The 21,037-nt window shown below is 34.3% G+C and overlaps 2 protein-coding genes and 1 long non-coding RNA gene across 3 annotated transcripts in view; 1 reads left to right on the top strand and 2 right to left on the bottom strand.

Moving 5' to 3' along the window:
- LOC126856962 (transmembrane protein 147) overlaps nt 1–21,037 on the top strand; it is a 135,551-nt gene that overhangs the window by 67,906 nt on the left and 46,608 nt on the right. The window lies entirely within an intron of this gene.
- On the bottom strand, nt 672–3,720 carry LOC126857180 (gastrula zinc finger protein XlCGF46.1-like). Its single transcript, XM_050606373.1, has 5 exons — nt 3,607–3,720; nt 2,860–3,215; nt 2,484–2,565; nt 1,772–2,150; nt 672–937 (listed from the first exon to the last, which is right to left on the bottom strand). The coding sequence occupies exons 1-5, from the start codon at nt 3,718–3,720 to the stop codon at nt 672–674; spliced, it is 1,197 nt and encodes a 398-aa protein (XP_050462330.1).
- LOC126856995 (uncharacterized) lies at nt 13,473–19,802 on the bottom strand. The gene is made up of 3 exons (XR_007688431.1): nt 19,464–19,802; nt 17,382–17,559; nt 13,473–16,928 (listed from the first exon to the last, which is right to left on the bottom strand). It is a non-coding gene; the product is annotated as an uncharacterized LOC126856995 (long non-coding RNA).

The raw sequence follows: 21,037 nt of genomic DNA on the forward strand, positions 1-21,037 counted from the left end.
TCCCGGTGGGATCACGTTCGAGCAATATCGAATAAAGACTGTGATTATGTACGATACGATGTTGATGACGCGAATCTAAGAGCCGACTTATCCTGCGCGCGCGGAGTCGGCAGGCAGCTCGAAACCAATCCGTATCGGAGCCGGTCCGGTCCGAGGATTAATCGGTGTTTTGTTCTGCGGCGAAGTACTTATTAAGGCCGTGCCTTATTAAGCTTCACGGGCATGCAAACGCGGACGGTATCCGTGAGGATAGATTCGATCACACGGATGAAATGGCGGCCGGCTATTGTATCACGGCGGGTCTTATTATAAGCACTCGCGACCGACAATAATTAAATTAATCGCGCCGGTGATATCTACGTTTCGGAATTAGTGCACCATGAGATACGTGAATGTAAAAATGTTATCGAGTGATTTTTGCAAGTTTGATATTTATATAATTTAATTCTATTTCAATGCGTTTTTCGATATAATAGATAGAAAAGACAAAATTTGCAAACAAATTTTCATAATAATTCTTGACATTCTTTTTTATTCTTTTGACATTCTTTTTTATTTTTATCTTTCTTTATCTTCATTATTATATCCTTAATAATGCATGTAGCTTTTCAATAAGACTTTCTAATACTTTTTTTAGCAAAAAGAAAAAAAGATTTAGATGATGTTCAGTTTCAACTGGCCGAATAATGTCGTGTACTCCTATGCGCTTTCAACTGATATCTCTCGCAGTACTGACGGCCGCAAATGTCACACTTGTACGGTTTCTCGCCGGTATGCGTGTAAATGTGATTCGCGAGTTTCGTCTTCACGCTGAAGCGCAGCTTGCAGAAGTCGCACTCGAATTGCTTTATACCGGTATGTCGGTATCTGTGTACTTTGAGACCCCAGGATCTTCTGTAGCTCTTGCCGCAATCTTCGCATTTGTAGGGCCTGATACCTGCAAATTGAGATAGTTTTATGTTCATAATTTTCTCTTTTATATTTTTATATTTTAATAAGAAATCTCAAAATTATTCACATAAAGCGCAAAATATTTCAAATCTTACAATAATGCAAAAATTTGATTGAAAGATTAGAATCAATTTTAAAATGACAATATTTTGTCCTCGAATTTTATATCGAATTCTATCTTGTTTTTTTTTTAATCGCCTTTAATATTTCGACATTGTAAAAAAAAATATATATTCCTATATAACAGCGTTCATAAGGATATATACAAATCATCCACTAACCAATAATTATCCCAGTATGTAAAGCATAAATCACAGACAATATTAATAACCGTAATATTATTAAAGAATCGCGAAAGGACGGATTTTTCAAGTAACAGGTCGAAGATTCGCGGCGAAGAGCGAAGTTGGCGCTTCCATACATTCACCTCGGTTAGACAGAGGTTAATTAAAAGTCCGGAATACATTTCCGCCCGTGGAACGCCCGAGGTCGCGAATACAGAGAAGCGCGAATGTATTTAAGTTGAAAAATGCGTTTATGCATGATCATTTGTACGCGTTGCGAACTGAGCGCTACCGATTATCTCGGTACTCTCTTTTGTCCGGGACGATCGTTTCACAGACTAAATGCTTCGTTGGATTTATATGAGAAGTTGGCTCTCTCTCGGCGATATCTCGGAGCTTTCACGAACAAAAAGAAACAAAATAAAACTAAAACAGAGATACATATGAATAGCGCGATCTCTGATCGTCAGAGGCGTTCAGCTTCTTCATACCGGGTCAGAGAAGTTGTGAGAATATTCACGAGAGCTCTTACGCACCGTAATGCGCCAATATGTGATGCTTGAGCGCGCCTTTTAGGTGGAAACGATGCTTGCATATGTCGCACTCGAATCTTCTCACGCCCGTGTGCGTCAGCTTGTGCGTCTTCAGCACCGACGATCTCTTGAACCTTGCCGGGCAGAGATCGCACACGAACGGCGAGTCCGCGGTATGAACGATCATGTGAGTCCGGAGGCTGCTGGACCTCGGAAAGCCCTTGCCGCATATCGTACATTCGTGGAGCTTCGCGTTAGCGTGCGTCAGCTTGTGATCGCGCAGCGATCGATGGTGCAGCAATTTTTTCTTGCAAATAGAACACTCGAACGTTCTTCCTCTTGAGTGCGCTTCGGCCTGGTGTTTTTTCAACGCACGTTTTCTCTGCGATAAAATATTAAAAATATGAATTATAAAATTATGTACAAAACTATCTCAGGATAAATAGATGTTAAACGACACGCGAGAAGCATAAATTAGTTAATTAATTTTTTACATATCTTTTAAAACATTATTTGGATCTTTATGTTTCTCGATTTGTTTCTTGATAGATAGTTCGACAGATAAGATTGATTGTAATTGTGTATGCAACTTTGATATTTCACTGAGCATTCATTAAAATGGATACGAAATAACGTACGGCAGTTTGTGCAGTAAAGAGTTTGAAGAGATCTGATATCAGGATTATTATCTACGAATGTGATTATTAGTGGCTACCTGAAATTGGAGTTCGCATTGTCTGCACGCGAAAGACTTCGGAATAAAATGCATATGCAGGTGATCCCTTAAGGTTGACGATCTTGATAGAAAATATAATTGCATTATTAGTAATATACTGTGAGTGTGCAACGATGAAGGCCGTTTCAGGCCAGTGAAAAAATAATAATATCAGAGTATATGTTTCAAAGGACCATTATAATGTTCTATGTTTTGAATACGTAATGTATCAAAATTGTGTACATAAAAGAACATTACGAGGAGGCAAGAATTTTAATCAGATTTATCCGTTTTTTATAAACAAAACTGTTTCCTCTAATCATCGTGATAAGCAACGCTTAAATAAGATTTTCTATCGTTTGGGGCTGGTTCATACCGTGAGAATTGCTTCCTGCAAAATCCGCACTGGAAAAGTTTCTCATGGCTATGTCCAATCATGTGAGTCCTGAATTCGATCTCGTTCGGAAATTCGATCCTGCAGACGCTGCACATTAAAAGCCTTCCTCCTGTCAGTGCCACGATGTATTCCTTTAAGTCAGTGTACTCGTCCGTTTGTCTCCGGCAAAGTGAAACGCTTGCATTTCTTTGACAGTCCGATTCTGGGATACGTTCGGAATTTTCATGGCACGATACATTTTCCGATGGTACGTTCCTGACATGCTGTTCGATATCCAGCTCATCGTTGGCCGAAAAATTCTCAATCTCATCCAGAATCTCGGTCTTTATTTTAATCTTAAAGAAAAGAAAGAAAAATGAATGGATTATCGCACAATAGCAATTTGCATATCAAGTAATAATAATAAAAGAATAATCTCTTGTCACATATTTTTTGTGTACTAAAATAGAGCATAAAATATTTTTATCTCTATCTATTAAGTTCAAATTTTTTTCACCGCGTATTTAATTTATTATTATAGCAATAAAAAAATTTAATCTTTTAATATGTTTAATTATTAAAATTTATTATCAAGATTAAACGTGATAATTATATTTCACATGAAGCTTATAAATGTTAGATGATTATATATGACGTTAGATAAAGTGTTAAATAGAAGAGTAAGAAGAGATGGACCAAAGTGTCATAGCCCTTATAACCTAAATAAATACACGAGGAAAGACATACTTCGCGACATGTTTTGCAAGGCTTGTTACTACCGATGATCTCCAGATCCTTCGTGTCGGAAACGGCTTGGTACTGCTGAGAACGATTGTTGATAGCGAAACTCTTACCCTCCATGATTCTCGCGGAGCATATGCATCCTATCTCGCTGGGAAGATTGTAAGATGTCGAAGGAAAGTACACAGTAGAGAGACATAAAGCCAACGAGAAACAATCGAGAAGCGAATATGTCCATTTGGAGATTGCATATTTTTTTATATAACTAGAATACTATAAACGCGCGCCATTTATTTTATGTGTATATATATATATATATATATATATATATATATATATATATATAATTACTTACTTATTAATTCTAGTTTTCCACTTTTTCAAAATAAATTAAATAAAAAAACACACCCACTTAATATTTAAACTATCAAATGTGTCGCTCAGTTATGACAAGCTTTTATTGATATAAAGTACATCGTCGAGATAACCAATTAGCATCGCGCAAAAGAGGTAACAATATTGCAAGTATCGATTTAATAAACTCCGTAATATATTAATTGAGAATTTAATAATTGATTTATAATTTAAAATACATGTATAATTTAATATTTCGTTTGTATATACGTCATAGGACGGAAAATATTTCGGCAACGAATAATCAAAACATAACATGGTATATGGCGTAAACGTTAGCGCGCTATTGTTTACGTGTTATGGCTTACAATTTTATTATTTTCACGACGACTTGAACATAAGGAAGTAAAATACGAGACACTCCATCAAATTTCTCTACTCAACGCGATCGCGACAAGTATCGGGAAATAATTTAATATCATAAATAATTAATTATCTTTCACACATTTTAAATTTTGAATAATACGTAATTATATCATAATGGATAAATTCCGAAGTGCGTATTTTGCGTGACGTTTAAATCAAGAATCGAAATGAATTAGAATCAAAATTGTAAATTATTGTTTTATCGCGATCTTTTTCTCTCTTTCTCTTTATAAAACAATAATTATTTCTTTAAAAATACTTGATTTTTAATTATATTTCATATTTTATCATTCACATTTTATTATTCGATTTTTTGATAATTTAAATATGATTCGGCTTGAGAACGCGTAATAAAATAGTCAAATCGCAGGTTCGAATAATGATTAATATAATAATAAGCTCCATGATATATTAATCGTTTAAATTAAATAATTAATCTATAATTTCAAATACTTGTATTATTTAATATTCGACACTGTATATACGTCATAGTACGCAACATATTTTCGGCCGCGAAAACAATAACATTGTATTCGGCCTTGGCGATGTAAACATTAGCGCGCTATGCTAACGTCGTACGACTTATAGCCTTGTTATCAGTCATACAGCAACGCTCGAGCAATAAAGTTGTCGACTCGCAGTATAATTCACATGTGAAATTCGATTCACGGGATTCGATCGTGCTGAAGTTTGAAAGTGCGGGAGTGTCGTTCAAAGTATCGCGCGTATAAGTGCGGAAGTATTTTTTAATAAAAGTGCGGGAGTGCCGTTAAAATATAGCGCGTGTGAATCAACCTGAGAGGAGGAAGAGGCCTAGGAGAGGCATCCTGCACCGGCGGAGCAACCCAAGGGTGAGTATTATTATTTTTATATTAATCATTATAAAACCCGTACATGCATTAATTCGAATAGATCATTGTTTGAATGTTTTAAACAAGGGAGACTCATACTATAAAAGTTTTTATTTAAAAAAATAGTTTTCTTTTTCAGAATTTATAAAATTATTCCATATTTATATACCTTTATCATTATACGCATCGAATATGAACATCGATGCGTACAATAATAATTTTTGGAAATATTAATTATTTAAAGACTTGCTATAATTTGGATTATATATTTATGTATTGCAGACAACGTAGCCTCAAGACCAAATCTCCGCTGTTGCGCATCAGTGCCGGTGAGTGATAAATTTTATTTTATTTTGAAGTGACGGATCCGTAGATATTGTAGATGCAAATGTAGATTGTAGATTGTAAATAAATCCGTTGCCTCAAAATGGATGGGCTAGAATAAATGCAATTAAATAATTTTTAATAGACTTTTCAAATATATATTAAAACACATTAGAAATATAATTTAAAATATAAATTAAAACAAAAAAATATAAAATATTTTTTTCAATAGAAATTTTATTTAATTTATTTTATGTAAAAGACGCTAATAACTTTATTTCTTATATAAAATATTGATAATTATTGTGATGTTGCGCAAATTTTGTCATAAGCCATTTTTCATAGCCCATCCATCTTTATTATCATAGCAATGAAAGCTAGACAGTTTGTCACGCATCGTTTTAATATAATTTTACTTTAGTCAATCTAATGCCAAGTTATCAATCAAATTTAATCATTGTTTGAAGTAATAATCTTATAATAATATATAATATTTATAATATGTAATTTATATTAAAATAAATTAATAAAACATTTATGTGTCGTATAATTTGAATAATTTGACTGAAAGTCAAATTATCAATCAAATTTAATAATTAATTGTGAAGAAAAATAATATTTAATCGTAATAAAATAAAATAAAATAAAATTATAAAAATATATAAAATAAAATATATAAAAATTAATAAAACATATAAAAATATAAAAATAAAATATATAAAAATAGAAATAAATATATAAAATTAAATAAAATAAAATTATAAAAATATATAAAACAAAATTAATAAATAATGTAATTTATATTAAAATAAAATAAATAAAACGTTTGTTGTGCCACATGGATAATTTGTCGATTTAATTGATTGAAGTAACAATGTTTAATTTAATAAAATAAAATTAAATAAAATTATAAAAATATATAAAATAAAATTAATAAATAATATAGGATAATATAATATAACATAATATAATAATATAATAATATTTACATAATAATAACATTATTTTATTAAATTAAACATTGTTACTTCGATCAATTAAATCGACAAATTATCCATGTGGCACAACAAACGTTTTATTTATTTTATTTTAATATAAATTACCTATATATATCCTATATTATTTATTAATTTTATTTTATTTTATTTTATTACGATTAAATATTATTACTTCACAATCAGTTATTAAATTTAATTGATAATTTGACTTTCAGTCAAATTATTCAAATTATATGACGCATAAATGTTTTATTCATTTCATTTTAATATGAATTACCTTTATAAATCCTACATCATTTATTAATTTTATTTTATATATTTTTATAATTTTATTTAATTTTATTTTATTACAATTAAATATTATTACTTCACCATCAATTATTAAATTTGATTGATAATTTGACTTTCAGTCAAATTATTCAAATTATATGACAAATGTTTTATTAATTTATTTTAATTTTATTTTATTACAATTAAATATTATTACTTCACAATCAATTATTAAATTTGATTGATAATTTGACTTTTAGTCAAATTATTCATATATCAAATTTTGCAATTTATTGAAACGATGCATGACAAACTGTCATGTCATAAATGAGCATAAAATTATGCTCGTGTAAAATTATGCCCGGTGACAATAATTAGCCGGCAACGGAAGGAATTTTTTTCCTTCATTGACCTCTGATAGGGGGTCGAAGCTACATCTCTGGTTAGACGTAGCCAGAATTAATATGGCCAGGATCAACGATAGGTAAGTCCAACTGGCCCAACGGAAGTAGCACCTACATTATATTAGGGCATTCTATAAGGGCACGCGGTTAGGGCACGCATCTATTGTAAAATACAAATAAAATTATAAAATTAGTTATATGTTATATAATAATATATATAACTAATATGTATTATCTGTTTTTTTAAAATCAATTAAATCAAAATTATATATATATATATATAATATTTAAATTGTCAAATACGCAGCCATGACAGATTTTTATCAATATGAAATAATGTACAGCGTAATATTGAAATAACCAATTAACATTAAGGAAAAGAAGCAACAATACTTGCGAGTATCGATTTAACATGTCTTTTTTAAGAGTGGATATAATAATTATTTTATATTACATTTCAAGTACAGATATATATATATATATATATATATATATATATATATATATACATATATTTTTTTTGTGAGAAAAATTATTGTGAGAATTCTCTCTAATTCCAGATATTTTAATAATGATAAAAATAATATATTTAATTAATTTCTTATTCAGTGCATATCTGATAAAAATGTGAATTTAAAAGTTTATTACATATATCTATTCTTTTTATTATGAATATTCCACTAATAAAGTTATAACTTCCACCTTATTCTAAAGTAATGTTGTTGAACTCAGCCTTGATAATTGCGTCGGCGCACATACGAATATGCCGAAATATTCGCAAGGTTAAAAAATGGCGAGACGAGAGGAAGTGTACTGCGGCGGCGAGTTTATCACTTTATACTAATTGGCCGGTTTCGGCATTAATTTATGTGAATTATTAGTCCAATTACGCGCGCAAGGATCCAATTATGAAATCAGTACGCCATAAAGTTACTTCTATTTTTTTCCTTCCAGATGTAACTATGTTAACTATGTCCTCACACACGGATTAATTGCAAGAGTTGTTAAAGAGAATCTGGCATGATGTTTTATTATCGTGTGAGTGTAATTGCAAGGAAGGGTACGTTATATTGCATGTATCAAAGTAAATATGTATAAGCGCCCAATGAGATAATCACGAGGGTTGCTGCTTTTGACTTAACGAATAGCCGGAAAAGATGCAAAGATACATTTATCGCATATTAAATTAAATATCGCCGGATTATCGACAGTCCGCGCGAAGCCGTACATATAAGTGATTATTTTGATATTCGTGGAATGCTAACCCGTGGAATGCTAATTAAAAATCTAACTGGAAGAAATAAGTAACCGGAAGAGAAGTAAATATATTAGAATATTAAAATTTGGTACGGAATTGTTACGGAATCGCAGTTGAATACTCTTAATTATGATTCTATGCTCATATAAATGTACGAAGCATCGACTATTCCGAGTTTTATACAACGTAATTAGCGGCCTATTGCTGGCTGAGCTATGTTCGTTTGCATAAGATAGTGTAATTGAATGAAATTAAAAGAAACGAATTACGTGTATTCTGTTTATTCGAAAAAAAAGGAAATATCGCGCTATAAATAATTCTTGATCTGATAATCTTGCGAGCATAGGAAGTGACTTATTTATGATCCCTCCGCCTACTCTGCTTATAAGCGTCCTTTTTTTTATCTACGACTAAAACCAATTAGATTTACAATGAAAAAGTCTGATAGAGTATTTTTTTATGTAAATGTTCATAATTGCGATTATTTTAAATTTATCGCCATTATACATATCATCGTCGGTGCATATTAATTGGCGAAATAATAATTATATTATATTTTTGAGAAATAATTAAAAAAGATATTCTTCCATATTTTCATTCCGTTTATAATAACAAAAAATAAAAAAGCGATTTATAAAAATATAAGAAAGCGCAATTTTAGAATTATTGAGAAAAAATGTAACGATTTATTGATATTGAATTAGATGATTTAATAATCAATAATTCTACATTTTTTGTTTATCAAGCGTATGATAAATGAGATAAAGCCTAAGTAAAAATCTAGACTTAGATAATCAATTGGTAATCAATAGGTCTCGCTACACTACCGAGTGTCAAGAACAAAACTGCATTCTTACATAGCTGCTTTGACTTTCGTCTACGATTATTTTTTTTCCCGATTTTGCTGTCATTCTCATAGAAGTCAGATATTTCTTTATAATATTTTTTACAATATAATCTTTTTGATGAATGACTTCCGTCATATCATACGAACAATTCATTTCGTAAACATTCTCTTCGCCGCATGAATGAATCGCATTCATTGCATTATTAAAGCGGTCTGCTTTTCCGCCGTTTTCCCACGGCGATTTCCTGCCGTTTAATTCCTCGACATCGACTTTGCATCTTTCCACGTGCCTTGCCCGATGACAGCGACGTCGCGCACGCGTCGCAAAAAGCGTCGAGATGCTTCTCCTGAGAACGGTCTCCGTCTATCGTACAAATAAATCCGCGACGATGCATGATGCGCTTTTGCTCACGGTGATGCATTATTTCATGGAACTGCGGCGAGGCAACTGCATTCGCCACGACGTCAAGAGTGAGATAGAGAAATAGAGAAAGAGAAAGATGGACGAGAGCGCACGAGCGAGCGGGCGCGTGTGGGAAACTCGTCGGATGCATTATGTATTTATCGCTTTACTTAGTTGGGAATTACTTTGCCATCGTAATGACTTTTAGGTATAGCGTGCGCTATCTTGGGAATGCCATATCCCTGATTTATCACCCGGATCTCGTTTTTCTCGCGGCTCATTTTGTCGCTAACGCCAATACCTGTCCGGCATTCGCGAGCGTCATCGACAACCAGAGTCCGAGTCCCTCCGTATTGCGAGTCCATTGACCTTTTTCGGCACAACGGTGCCGAATTGCAGTCACCGGATTACGTAAGTTGAGAAAACTGTTGCCGATAAATCTTCATCCTCTTAGTTTCTCGGTATTTCCATTATCGAACGTTTCTTTTTCAAAAGGCGTGCATCATTGTGTATCATATATATTACAAAATAATATATTCAAGTACCTATATTAGTTCCTTAAAGCGTTTTACATATTCATCCATAAATAAGTTGAATAAGAACAATGTAATAAGAGCAATATAATTGATTGTAATCATGGTGATTGGAAACATACGCGTTTAACAAGCGTTGGATTTTCGAACTTTATCTTTCATTACTTATTTAAATATGTGCAAGGATAAAATAAAGACGATAAACATATGGAAGAATATTAAAAATGTATATAATGTATTAAATATCATATAAATGCAGAGGTAAGATAATTCACTTTATACTAATATTATCTTATCTGCGATATTATTTCTTGAAGGCATTTATATCGCGACTGATGATAGCACATGAAAAAGAAATAGGAAAGAATGAAACGCTATCGTACTTCTTATCCGATTACACTGAAATTGAATAAACAACGCGACCAATGGGACAAATTAAGAGTAAATTCTTACACATGTACATCATACGTAAATACACGTGGATAAAACCTGGTTTAAAAACTTTTTAATATTTTTATTCCTTATGAGTTTATTGAATGACTACACTATCGGCATTATCGATAAACCTAGATAATTTTATCACGTCGCAATAAAATCCCGTCTTAACTTATGCACGTAGCTGCAATATATCATTCGTTTATTATCACATAGGTATGTGTTTTTAAATAAAACAAATTGTGAATATTTAATGTTAAAAAAAGGAAAATGTGACAAAAGAGAAATGTTTTAATTTGATTGAAGAATTATGTAATTCTATTCAATTGTATAAATATCTGATCAGAACGCGCTATTATTAATTCTTTGCATTCCATGTGTTATTGAATAATTTTCAAAGTTTTAATAATTTAATTTTTATTTATATTATAATATACAGAGTACACTAAGTGTACTCTGTATATTAGAGTATTATAATATACAGGTACAATGTTTTTTTTTAAATATAAATATAAAAAATATGGAATTTATCTAACATTATTAATCCATTAAGAACGAATGGTTAATTAACGCTACGTAACGCAGAGTTACGTAGAATGCAAAAAATTAATGCATGAATTACAATCCTTATAATTTTATATTCAAAAAATTAGATTCTTTTAAAATTCTATATTTTAAAAGAGAGACTTGCCCTTGAAAGAATTAAAAATATATTCGTTGAAATGCAGTACCGCTTGGGATAAAAAGAGCAACATATCTTTCAAGTATTTGAACGATTATCTTGAACGTTTATACGCAGATATGCGTGAAAAAAGAAAAATCGGATGAGGAATTTCCCTCGATGCCATCGATAAATCAGCTTATGCGCGATTCGCGGTTGACGACACAATGAGAAAACTGTTCCACGCCACGACAGGGTATGTCATTACTACTGCGTTACTTAGAAAGCTCCTTCGCGACCACGCGCGCCGCATACGAATGAGAACGGGTCCATCGGGGACGCGCGACCGGCTATTACAAAACCTATGGAAAAAGCGACCTACCCGGCACGTCACGTATGCAAGGATACACTAGATGGAGCATTAAACATGCACGTTGAATATTGATCGATCGATCCGTGGAAAACGCCAGTTTCTTTCGCGCTTGGAATCTGCCTGCGTTTTCATCATCCCGGATATTCTCGAGAAAGATAAATCGCGATTACGAGGTAATTATGATCGTAGCTGACTTCTATTTTTATACCTTCTGCGATACGATCCGGCTATGCAGCTGTTAAAGAAATCTAGAGCATAAATCATTCTTTTAAGCCGGAAAATTCTAAATATTTTCTACGACCGCCTGAGAAGAAGTTTGAGAGAATTTCAAAGCTTTATCGATTTCAAAATGAAAGATCGAGAGGCGAAATTTTGATTTTATTTTCAACCTCCATTTTCTCGTGTTTATAGATTTCACAGAATTTCGATAGATTTAATTTATATAAAAATTGATTTCTTTTGTATACTCTTATTTAGAGTTTTAAAAAAGAAACTTTTGGCAAAAACTATAAAAAATAAATATTAAATTGAAAATTGACATGAAAATTGACATAGAAGAAAAATTGCGAGTCTACATTGTCAATTTTGAAGAGACATTATTTGCGTAAGAATTGCATCCTAGGATCAGAGAATCATCCTTCCGTGTATTTTTCTGCCGAACGGTACATCGCGATACGAGTTGAGAAATACCATCGAGGTGGCGATGGTGACGTCGCCCCGGCCGACACCTATCCCATAAATAATCTCGACATCGAAATTCGTTTGACGGACCCATCGATCGGCGATGAGTTTTTCCCCCATCCCCGTGCGTCCGGCAATTGCGTCGTGTTGTCGATGTTGTACGCGGCAGCATCTCGTCCGACAGGTTGTAGGCGCCCTTCGACGACCGGCGAATACGTCGGGTTTCTTGGAGCGAGCGGAGAACCGAGCCGATCTCGTCTATAATACCGGCATGTCCCAACAGCCCCTATTCGGGTCGGCGGGGTTGAAGTTCCACCGAGAGGAGGAAACGGGTCGCGTCTCGGTGGGACGAGTTAAACGCCATCATACCGTTGTTTCTGCCGCCAAACGCGTATAATAACATTCGGACCGAAACCCCTTTGACCACCTACTGCCTCCCTCGAAGAACAAAACGAAACGGTAAAATATAAATCCTGGGGAGCAACGGCCGCTTGGTAGAAGCGCGGGGTGCTATGAAATTATTACTAAGAGATCCCATAATCCGTTTGAAGTCAAATTAAAACGATGATTTCTTTAGCTATGAATTCCTGATCCACAAAAATGATTTTAGCGATTAATATTTTTAAAGTTATGAAAAATAAATAATAAAAATAAGGTTTTTATCACTCCAATTCTTAAAGAAATGTATATAGTAACTAACTTAATTAATGTTGACGATTGAGGACTATATAAAGAGACAGCGTCCAATTAAAGAAGTGCTGATAATTCCGTATGAGTATATGTAAGAATGATCTGTGGAGGAATATCAAATCCCGTTGAAAGTTCACCGACGGAGGAAGTTCGTTCTGTCGCTGGCACCGACGCATTTCTGGATCGGTAAACTTTTCAACGGCACCCCAGCGAATTTTGGGATGTATACAACGTAAATTACTTCTGGAGCGTAATAATATTATTTGAAGAAAAATGAAGATCGAAGGATATTATTTAGATAATTAAGATAAAAGGCTATTTTTATTTTTCACTGAATTAGAGGATATAATTATTGTCGCGATTATTGTCACATTGAGATATTAATTCTACAATTGTTATAATAATTATGACAAAAATAATGTTTTGTCTTGTTCTTGTAATTAATAACAATTATAATTATAATATTGTGTGCTGTTATCATTATTGATAATTGTGACAGTGATGCTTCAATCGCCGCAATATAATTTTATGGAATATTTCTGTTGCCGAGAAATGAAACCTGCAAGCAAATAAGTTTTGAAAAATGTTTAGATTAGAAGAGAAGTGTTTATTTAATATTTGAGAGAGAGAGAGAGAGAGAGAGAAGAGAGAGAGAGAGAGAGAGAGAGAGGAGAGAGAGAGAGAGACAGAGAAGAGAGAGAAAGAGAGAAGCAAAAAGAGAAAAGGCTTTATTAAGATTAATTTTATTATCTTAACGAATGCAATCAATCTAATCATTCTAAATAAAAAATTGTCGATAAGTATATTCATCGGTTTTATGCGTTTATACAGCCGATTAATGTCAAACACAAAGTTATCTCATTATGGAGATAAGATATTTGTCAAAAAATATTACAGCCATGTCGCAATATTAATTTTATTATCGTGATAAGAATATATGACAACGAATGTCATGTATACTAGCAAAAAATATTCAGAACTTTTAGCTTCTACATGATCATCTTATTTATACCTTTTATAGTTTACAGATCGGATCTTTTATCTATCTTTATCTGTTTATGCTTTAGCCAGAAAGAAACTGGCACAATTGCTTTTTACATTTTATAGGAAACATATTACGCATTCGCGTTAATTCGGACACGGATACTATCATATTTATGTACAAAAAATAGAGCAGACACGCATTCTGTGAAATCGTTTTCTCATGTATCATCTTACATATTTATGGTGGTTCTAATGAACGCCTGTATCTAAATTCATACGAGCGATCGAATCCGCGACCGAATAAGCTGTCCGACAACGTGAAGCCAATCCGCATACTCACTGCATTACGCATCGCGGCGAAGACGAGGAAAAAAAAATGCCACGAAACGAGCTGTAAATCCACCTATCGCGGCCGTAACTACTGGCGTGAAATTAAAGGAGAAATATGGCGGCAAAGAATAAGTATCACGCGGCAACGTATCATCGATGATCTCTGTGTTGAAATATTTTGTTATGAGAGTTATGCTTCATCCATGCTTTTTATCACCTTACATAAGTAAGAATTCATTAAACATTCCGAATAGAAATTTTCCTATTATTTTCAACCGCAATTTTCTTACATTAATGGATTCCCGTGGATTTCACTGGATTTAATTTATATAGAAATGTTAGATTAAAAATTAAGATCGAAAAAATTAAGAAGAAAAAAAATTTCTACTCGGTAAAGAAAAAGCTCGTTTGAGATAAGATAATTAATAATAGAATAAAAGAAAAGAAATATTTTTCGAAATCTAGTTTTAGTTTTCTAATTTAGTTTTCCTTACTCGGTCACTTATGGAATTGCTTCATATTCATTGAATCGGCAATTACTGGCATATGAATTGTGCCGCGGGATATCAGATTTCTATGAATAGAAACTGCAAATTTTCCGCTTTTCCGTACCGATTGCTTTCACGCGTGCGTAATTTTTATTTCCCGCGGGTATAATGTAAATTTTTAACTCGCTTCTCTCTCTCTCTCTCTCTCTTTTTATCTTTCCCTCTCTTGCGTCCGTGTTCTTCTTTTGCACGCTTTCTATTAGTTTCTATCGCACTGAAAGATTCTCCGCGCGCGCGTTCGCGGGTAGATAACGGCGTTAAATAATTTCCACGCGGAGACGGAAAGTACTTTAAGCTATCTGCGGGTCGCGCCAACAAAAGGACGAGAGAAATCGTTCGACAAGAAACCGATGAAGGGTTTATCTTAATCCACGGTTCACCGAGCAGACGAGTTTCTCGCCCGATACCTGCCGGACCACCCCTTTCATCGTTTATGCCCGTCCTCTCGCACGTAAACGATCACACTTCGCTTGTTTTACTACATATTTTTTGCTGTCCTGGTCACTTATAATCGGGGCCGCGTTTGTAACGAATGGAGAGAGTGTCTTCTCTCGTAAAAAATTCCTAATCTCAATGTTTTTGTCTAAATGTCAATCGTTTCTTTCTTATGTCTATTTTCTAAAAAAATTGCCATATATTCTTATCGCGTTTTCGATTTATCGATTCGATTTATCATTATTTTATTTCAATGTTTCTCGAACTTGCAAACATTTATTTCTTATTGTAATTTAACATACCGAGAAACGGTCTCGGGCAATTAAAATCATTGCATTGCAATCGCGATAGGCTCCAGTAATGGCGCTCTCGAGAGACCGCAGGAAAGAAGAAACCGGCTTAAATGTTCTGTGACTTTCAGACCACTTCCGGAAACCGCCCGATTCTAAATAAAAACAGTTAACGAAGTTATTGGCCGCCTTCAGCCGGCCGCCGGGATATCGTTGAAAAACGCGAAGAACGACGAGACGAATAAATCGATCAGCTGATCCCGCGCGGTCGGTTGACGTTTTCCCAGAACGTTACCATTTCACACTCGTGGGTGGCGGAGACGTTGCGGTAAAAATCCGGATTACGAAGGAAAGTCCGACGAATCGATTCGAAAGGATGTCACCGCTAGTGTTGTCGTGGCTATGGATGAACGCGAACACCTGTAACACCGTGTTCGCGACGTCACGTGCCCGGGTGTTGCTGTGACGAAAGATCCCCGACGATCGTACAAAAAACCGGACCGGAATAAAAAGCCGATCGGGCTCGCGCTGTTCCTGAAACCTGGGGGAGAAGGGGGAGGTTCTCCGTCATCGAGCGCGCTATGGAGAGACATTAAAGCGAGAACTCATCGTTAGATCGTGAGATTTGCGGTTGAACGACGCGCAGTCCGACATAGTTCTTGCCTTTGATAATTCTTAGTCAATTATTTAGCGATTCTTCTCGCCTTCGTGGCGTGAATCGATTGTAATTCTCTCTCGCTATAGTTTGTCTACGTGAAACAATATTGATATGAAGAGAGCTAAAGACTATTATCAGTGATATATTTAATTCTTCATTTACGCAGGAATGATAGTTGGCAACTTTCTTTCGTCAACCGCGTGTAAGTAAATCGTGAAAGTGTTTCGTCAGTTTGTTCGAGACGATCGAAGTCACCGGGGTGTACACGTTAAATGTAGCCTGGACAGATCGCGCGGAACGAGCGCGTACCCGGCTCTCTCTTGATCAGATACATAGTCAGCATGACTTCGCGATCCGCACCCTCGACCACCGACGGTGTCCCGCTGACTATTTATCTTGTTACATCGAAGTGATCCGATTCTAACAGGAGATCAATGACGGCTGACCACCGCGGCTTCCCGGCTTCTCGTTGCATGCGAGTCCTCACGGAAATGTAATAATGACACACAAGAGGCTCGTCAGCGAAAATCGAAAATCGTCTTTCTATTGTCGATGCGTATCTTCTCATATTTTTCCTGTAATAAGGAAAAATACATTATTTAATTAAACGATTTAAATGTCACAATATCTCTAAATATTGAATGTACAGAGATAAATGAATAGTATGATATGATTTTGCACTCTCATCGTGTTCTGACTTCATCGAGCACGCACGCTGAGGTACTTTGTACCGTGATACAAAGTGTGGTACAAAGATCAATGAGTCACATTTAATTAACTATGGAATATATAGAGAAGAGATTGTATAGAAAATGCATCTCGTCCCACATATCTTTTCGATCAAGCAGTCGGATATATAACAAGACCGGTCGTGTAATGCCCGATGGCAATGAATCAATAATGCAGAAACAAACCTATCGGAATGGCGGTATAACGTGCATGCGGACACTTAAGGCGGGCGACGGAGGCCATGTGTTACCTAATAATTGTGTTCGACAGTCGTCCAACAAATATTTATTGCTACTTACTGGTCGGTGAATGTAAACGGGCCGGACCGCTCTAATGGAGAACATCTAATTTCGCCCACGCTGTCGCGCGATCGAGCCGTTCGTGGCCGAGAAAATTAATTCGCTCTATATGTCCGTGTTTTCTGATAATACCAGAGTCGCCGCAGATATTTTCGTGAGTCATCAACGGCCGTTCTGGCTGAAATATATACGAAAGATATATAATGAACATAGCATGTTATATATGTGTAACGATCATATAATGTAATCAATTTTTGTCATTTTTTGCAGCACAAATGATGATTTTTAATACAAGGAAGGAGATAATTCCTCGTGTAAAAATATAGAATAAATTTTTTTGCATTTTATTTTTAAGAAAAACGATTTAAGAAAATACGATTGATAACATATTGACGCTTCTTTTAAGCTTGAATAATTTTTAATGACCTATCCTTGTTTTATTTACATTCATTTTATTACTACCAATTGTCTAATTTATTCGTATTATTAAGCGAAATATAATGTATCGCGTTGATTATCGACAAACTGCGAGAGACAATTTTCTTTGGACGCTAATCAACTAACAGCGTCAGAGAAAAGTACACGACAAGTCGGGATAATATGGATAAACAACAGCGAAAATAGTAGGGCGGATAAAGGCAACAAGAACCGGAACGCACGTCAGCTTGTCATCATCGCCGAAACGTCAGTAGGTGTTTGGCCAGGTCGCTAATGTAATATTGTTTGCAGGAGTATCGGATGTAGACAGCAAGTAAACCGGCAAGAGAATCGTTAAGAAAGTTCTCTAAAGCTTCGCGGTCAGCAAGATATTTCTGATCGTCACTAAAAGCCAAAATTTCTCTCACGAGAAACTCTTTCTAACAGAATATAATTTTCAGACATATAAATTAGACATCTCTTTCTCTTTGAGTTTTATTATATATTTATATAATGTGCGTCTATTTTTTTTAATTGTAAACTTAGATGCGCTAAATTCAAAAGAATACAAGACATCTATAGATATACATGTCTGTATAAATGGATATAACAATAATATTATAGCAATTATTGAAAAACGCGAAGAACGACGAGGCGAATAAACCGATCAGCTGATCGGCGCGGTCGATTGACGTTTATAATAAAAAATCGCAATTATAATAATTAACTTACTTTAGTCCAAACTATCGAACGCAATAAAGTAATATAATTATCCGGCAAATCGTTTGTGTTGCCATTCAACTGTGCCGTATCTTTGTTACGCTTATCGTATCATTCAATTTCCACGGATATGATATGTTCCGATTAATCAGAGGCGCAGTTACATCGGCGCTAATTAATTTATCATTCGCGCTGGGAGCGTTATAAATCAGGCATATATACATGAAAAACATAAATATAATTGGTCAAGCACGTGTGCATCGGGCATAAATTGCTCCTACATTAAGGAGAGATTTAATCGCGTGCAACGTTCCCTCGAGCGTATGTTTCCCCGATTTCCAGGGAAAAGGAGCGAGGACTTGTTAATTATTATTGTCTACACAACGTATCGAACCTGTTTCTGTTGCTTTGCCAATCGTGCTGGGTTCATTACACGAGCAGCTTTATTCTGAAAACTATGCGAGACAGGGTGTTAAATGGATGATTAAATTACTTGGATATTATCTCGTTGTCATGTACGTAATAATTTTATATTTATTATAGACGGGCAGGATGCGATATTTTTGCTAGTTTACAGCGAGTTGTGAAGATAGATTAGAAAAATAATACGAGAGATTAGAAAAATAAGTATAACTCTGATTATAATGTCTCTCTTACATGATCTGAATGTGTCTAACTGTATTGCGTACTTTTCTCTCTCTCTCTTTTTTTCCGCGTGCTGATTCATAATGCCACCGTAAAATTATACAAATGCTAAAAATTATACGAATGATACGGTTGAAACAATCGGAATGTTTCGCGTTGCGCGCGTATTTCCATCAGAGGCGGATTTCAAGTTTTCTCTCATTTGAAGATAGAATTCTTTGCCCATTTAATCTCTTTGCATAAATTTGATTGCACGGCTAGGATGACTATAGTAATAGATACAAGTGTTACAATACTTACTAGAGAATATATACTTTGCCGAGTCCCACCATCGCAGATCCGTAGACCGTAACACGATGATCAACATCGACGAATTCTCGTTTCTTCTTTGTTCGCCAGATCATTTAATGGCTCCGCTTCTTTCCTACGCCGTTCCGTCATCGACTTCCGGACGTGTCCGCGGCCAACCGTTTCGCGACGCTGTAACTCGTGCCGATCGACGGCAGATTTGCGTGACCGCGACGCAAAATGCATTCATCAGGGTACCTCCCATTTGGATTTTTGCGCCGACATTTTAATGTCTCGCGCAAATGATGATTCAACCATCGTTTCGTTCTCTATAATTTATCGCCTCGCTGAACGATCATCGTTCCCGTAGTTCGCACGTGCTGTAGATAAAACCAAATGTTGCGTTAAAATACATTAAGCAATCCACAATTACATAAATTATTTGAGAGGAATAGTAAGACACAGTCAATTATTAACGATTTGCATCGCGATATATCTTCGATATTTTTGAATGCAATATAATTTGATTTATCAGAAATATTTATAGATATATTTAAAAAAATGTATCACAAAAATGTATCATAAAAATCTTTTTTGTTATCTCTTTCTTAAAGTGTGCTAAGATAAAATCGGAAAAAAATAATTATAAGCACATTGAACTATTGCATCAAACTATAGTATAATAGGTATGCATAAAAAGGATAATCAGATATTTAGGAAAAAACACGATTGAGCGTGAAAAGCAAGTTGCTTCTCGATCCGGGTCGCCGATCGTTAAAAATTAAATTACAACGTATTTTATAATCGCGTCTAGCGATCGATTAGTCACGTAGATCGTAGATCAGTGACCGCCCACGTAGTCGAACGGATTATAAATACGACGCAACTTCTAAACTACTTCTGCTAATTCGTGTTCTCTTTAATTAATATCATAATTTTTTATAAAAGTCATCACATGTGATAAAGATATAGGGATATAAAGATGATATAGGAATGATATAAGGATAATAGATTAATAATCGAAGCAATAAATTTATTTATTTTGGTTTATTATTATTATATTTTCAGTTTTTATATAAAATCGAGGATTAAATAAATATTATGTATAAAAATGTACAATAAAATGTTTAAAATATTAAATGTTAATACTCTTTTCAGGCACAGTAATTAATATTAGGTTCTTTTCAATTAGAGATGACTTTACAAAAATTAATGAAACATATTCTCAGTATATGAATGCATCGCGAGCTTATCGTTGATTTAATTACTTCCCACAGATGCTTATGACCGGACACGCTTAATATTCCGCAGTCTTTTATCTTTCATTAATTTTTCTCTGGCAATTATTCAGATGACTGCATAAATAATTACAGTCGCACTCGCTCGGTTTACCACGATAAATGGCCTGTCCGATAGTTATCTCAGTTTGATTAACATTGGATTAAGCGCTAATTATTCAATTACGGAAAAATATTCCGTTACGCTCAATTGGGTTCACGTACACGATAAAACACGCATTAAGTAATAGCTTGTTAATATGATTATATGTATAAGCAAGCTAGCAAGCAATACTTATACATATAAAT

Source organism: Cataglyphis hispanica, chromosome 20 (genome assembly GCF_021464435.1).
Source record: "Cataglyphis hispanica isolate Lineage 1 chromosome 20, ULB_Chis1_1.0, whole genome shotgun sequence".
NCBI classification, from domain to species: Eukaryota; Metazoa; Arthropoda; class Insecta; order Hymenoptera; family Formicidae; genus Cataglyphis; species Cataglyphis hispanica.

What these genes read in the sequence shown, in the direction of transcription:
- LOC126857180 (XM_050606373.1), bottom strand. Translation starts at nt 3,720, where the DNA reads ATGGAGGGTAAGAGTTTCGCTATCAACAATCGTTCTCAGCAGTACCAA. An exon ending in CTTGCAAAACATGTCGCGAA is followed by an intron (nt 3,216 to 3,606) that starts GTATGTCTTTCC and finishes CTTTTCTTTAAG; the next exon opens with ATTAAAATAAAGACCGAGAT. An exon ending in TCACATATTGGCGCATTACG is followed by an intron (nt 938 to 1,771) that starts GTGCGTAAGAGC and finishes CTCAATTTGCAG; the next exon opens with GTATCAGGCCCTACAAATGC.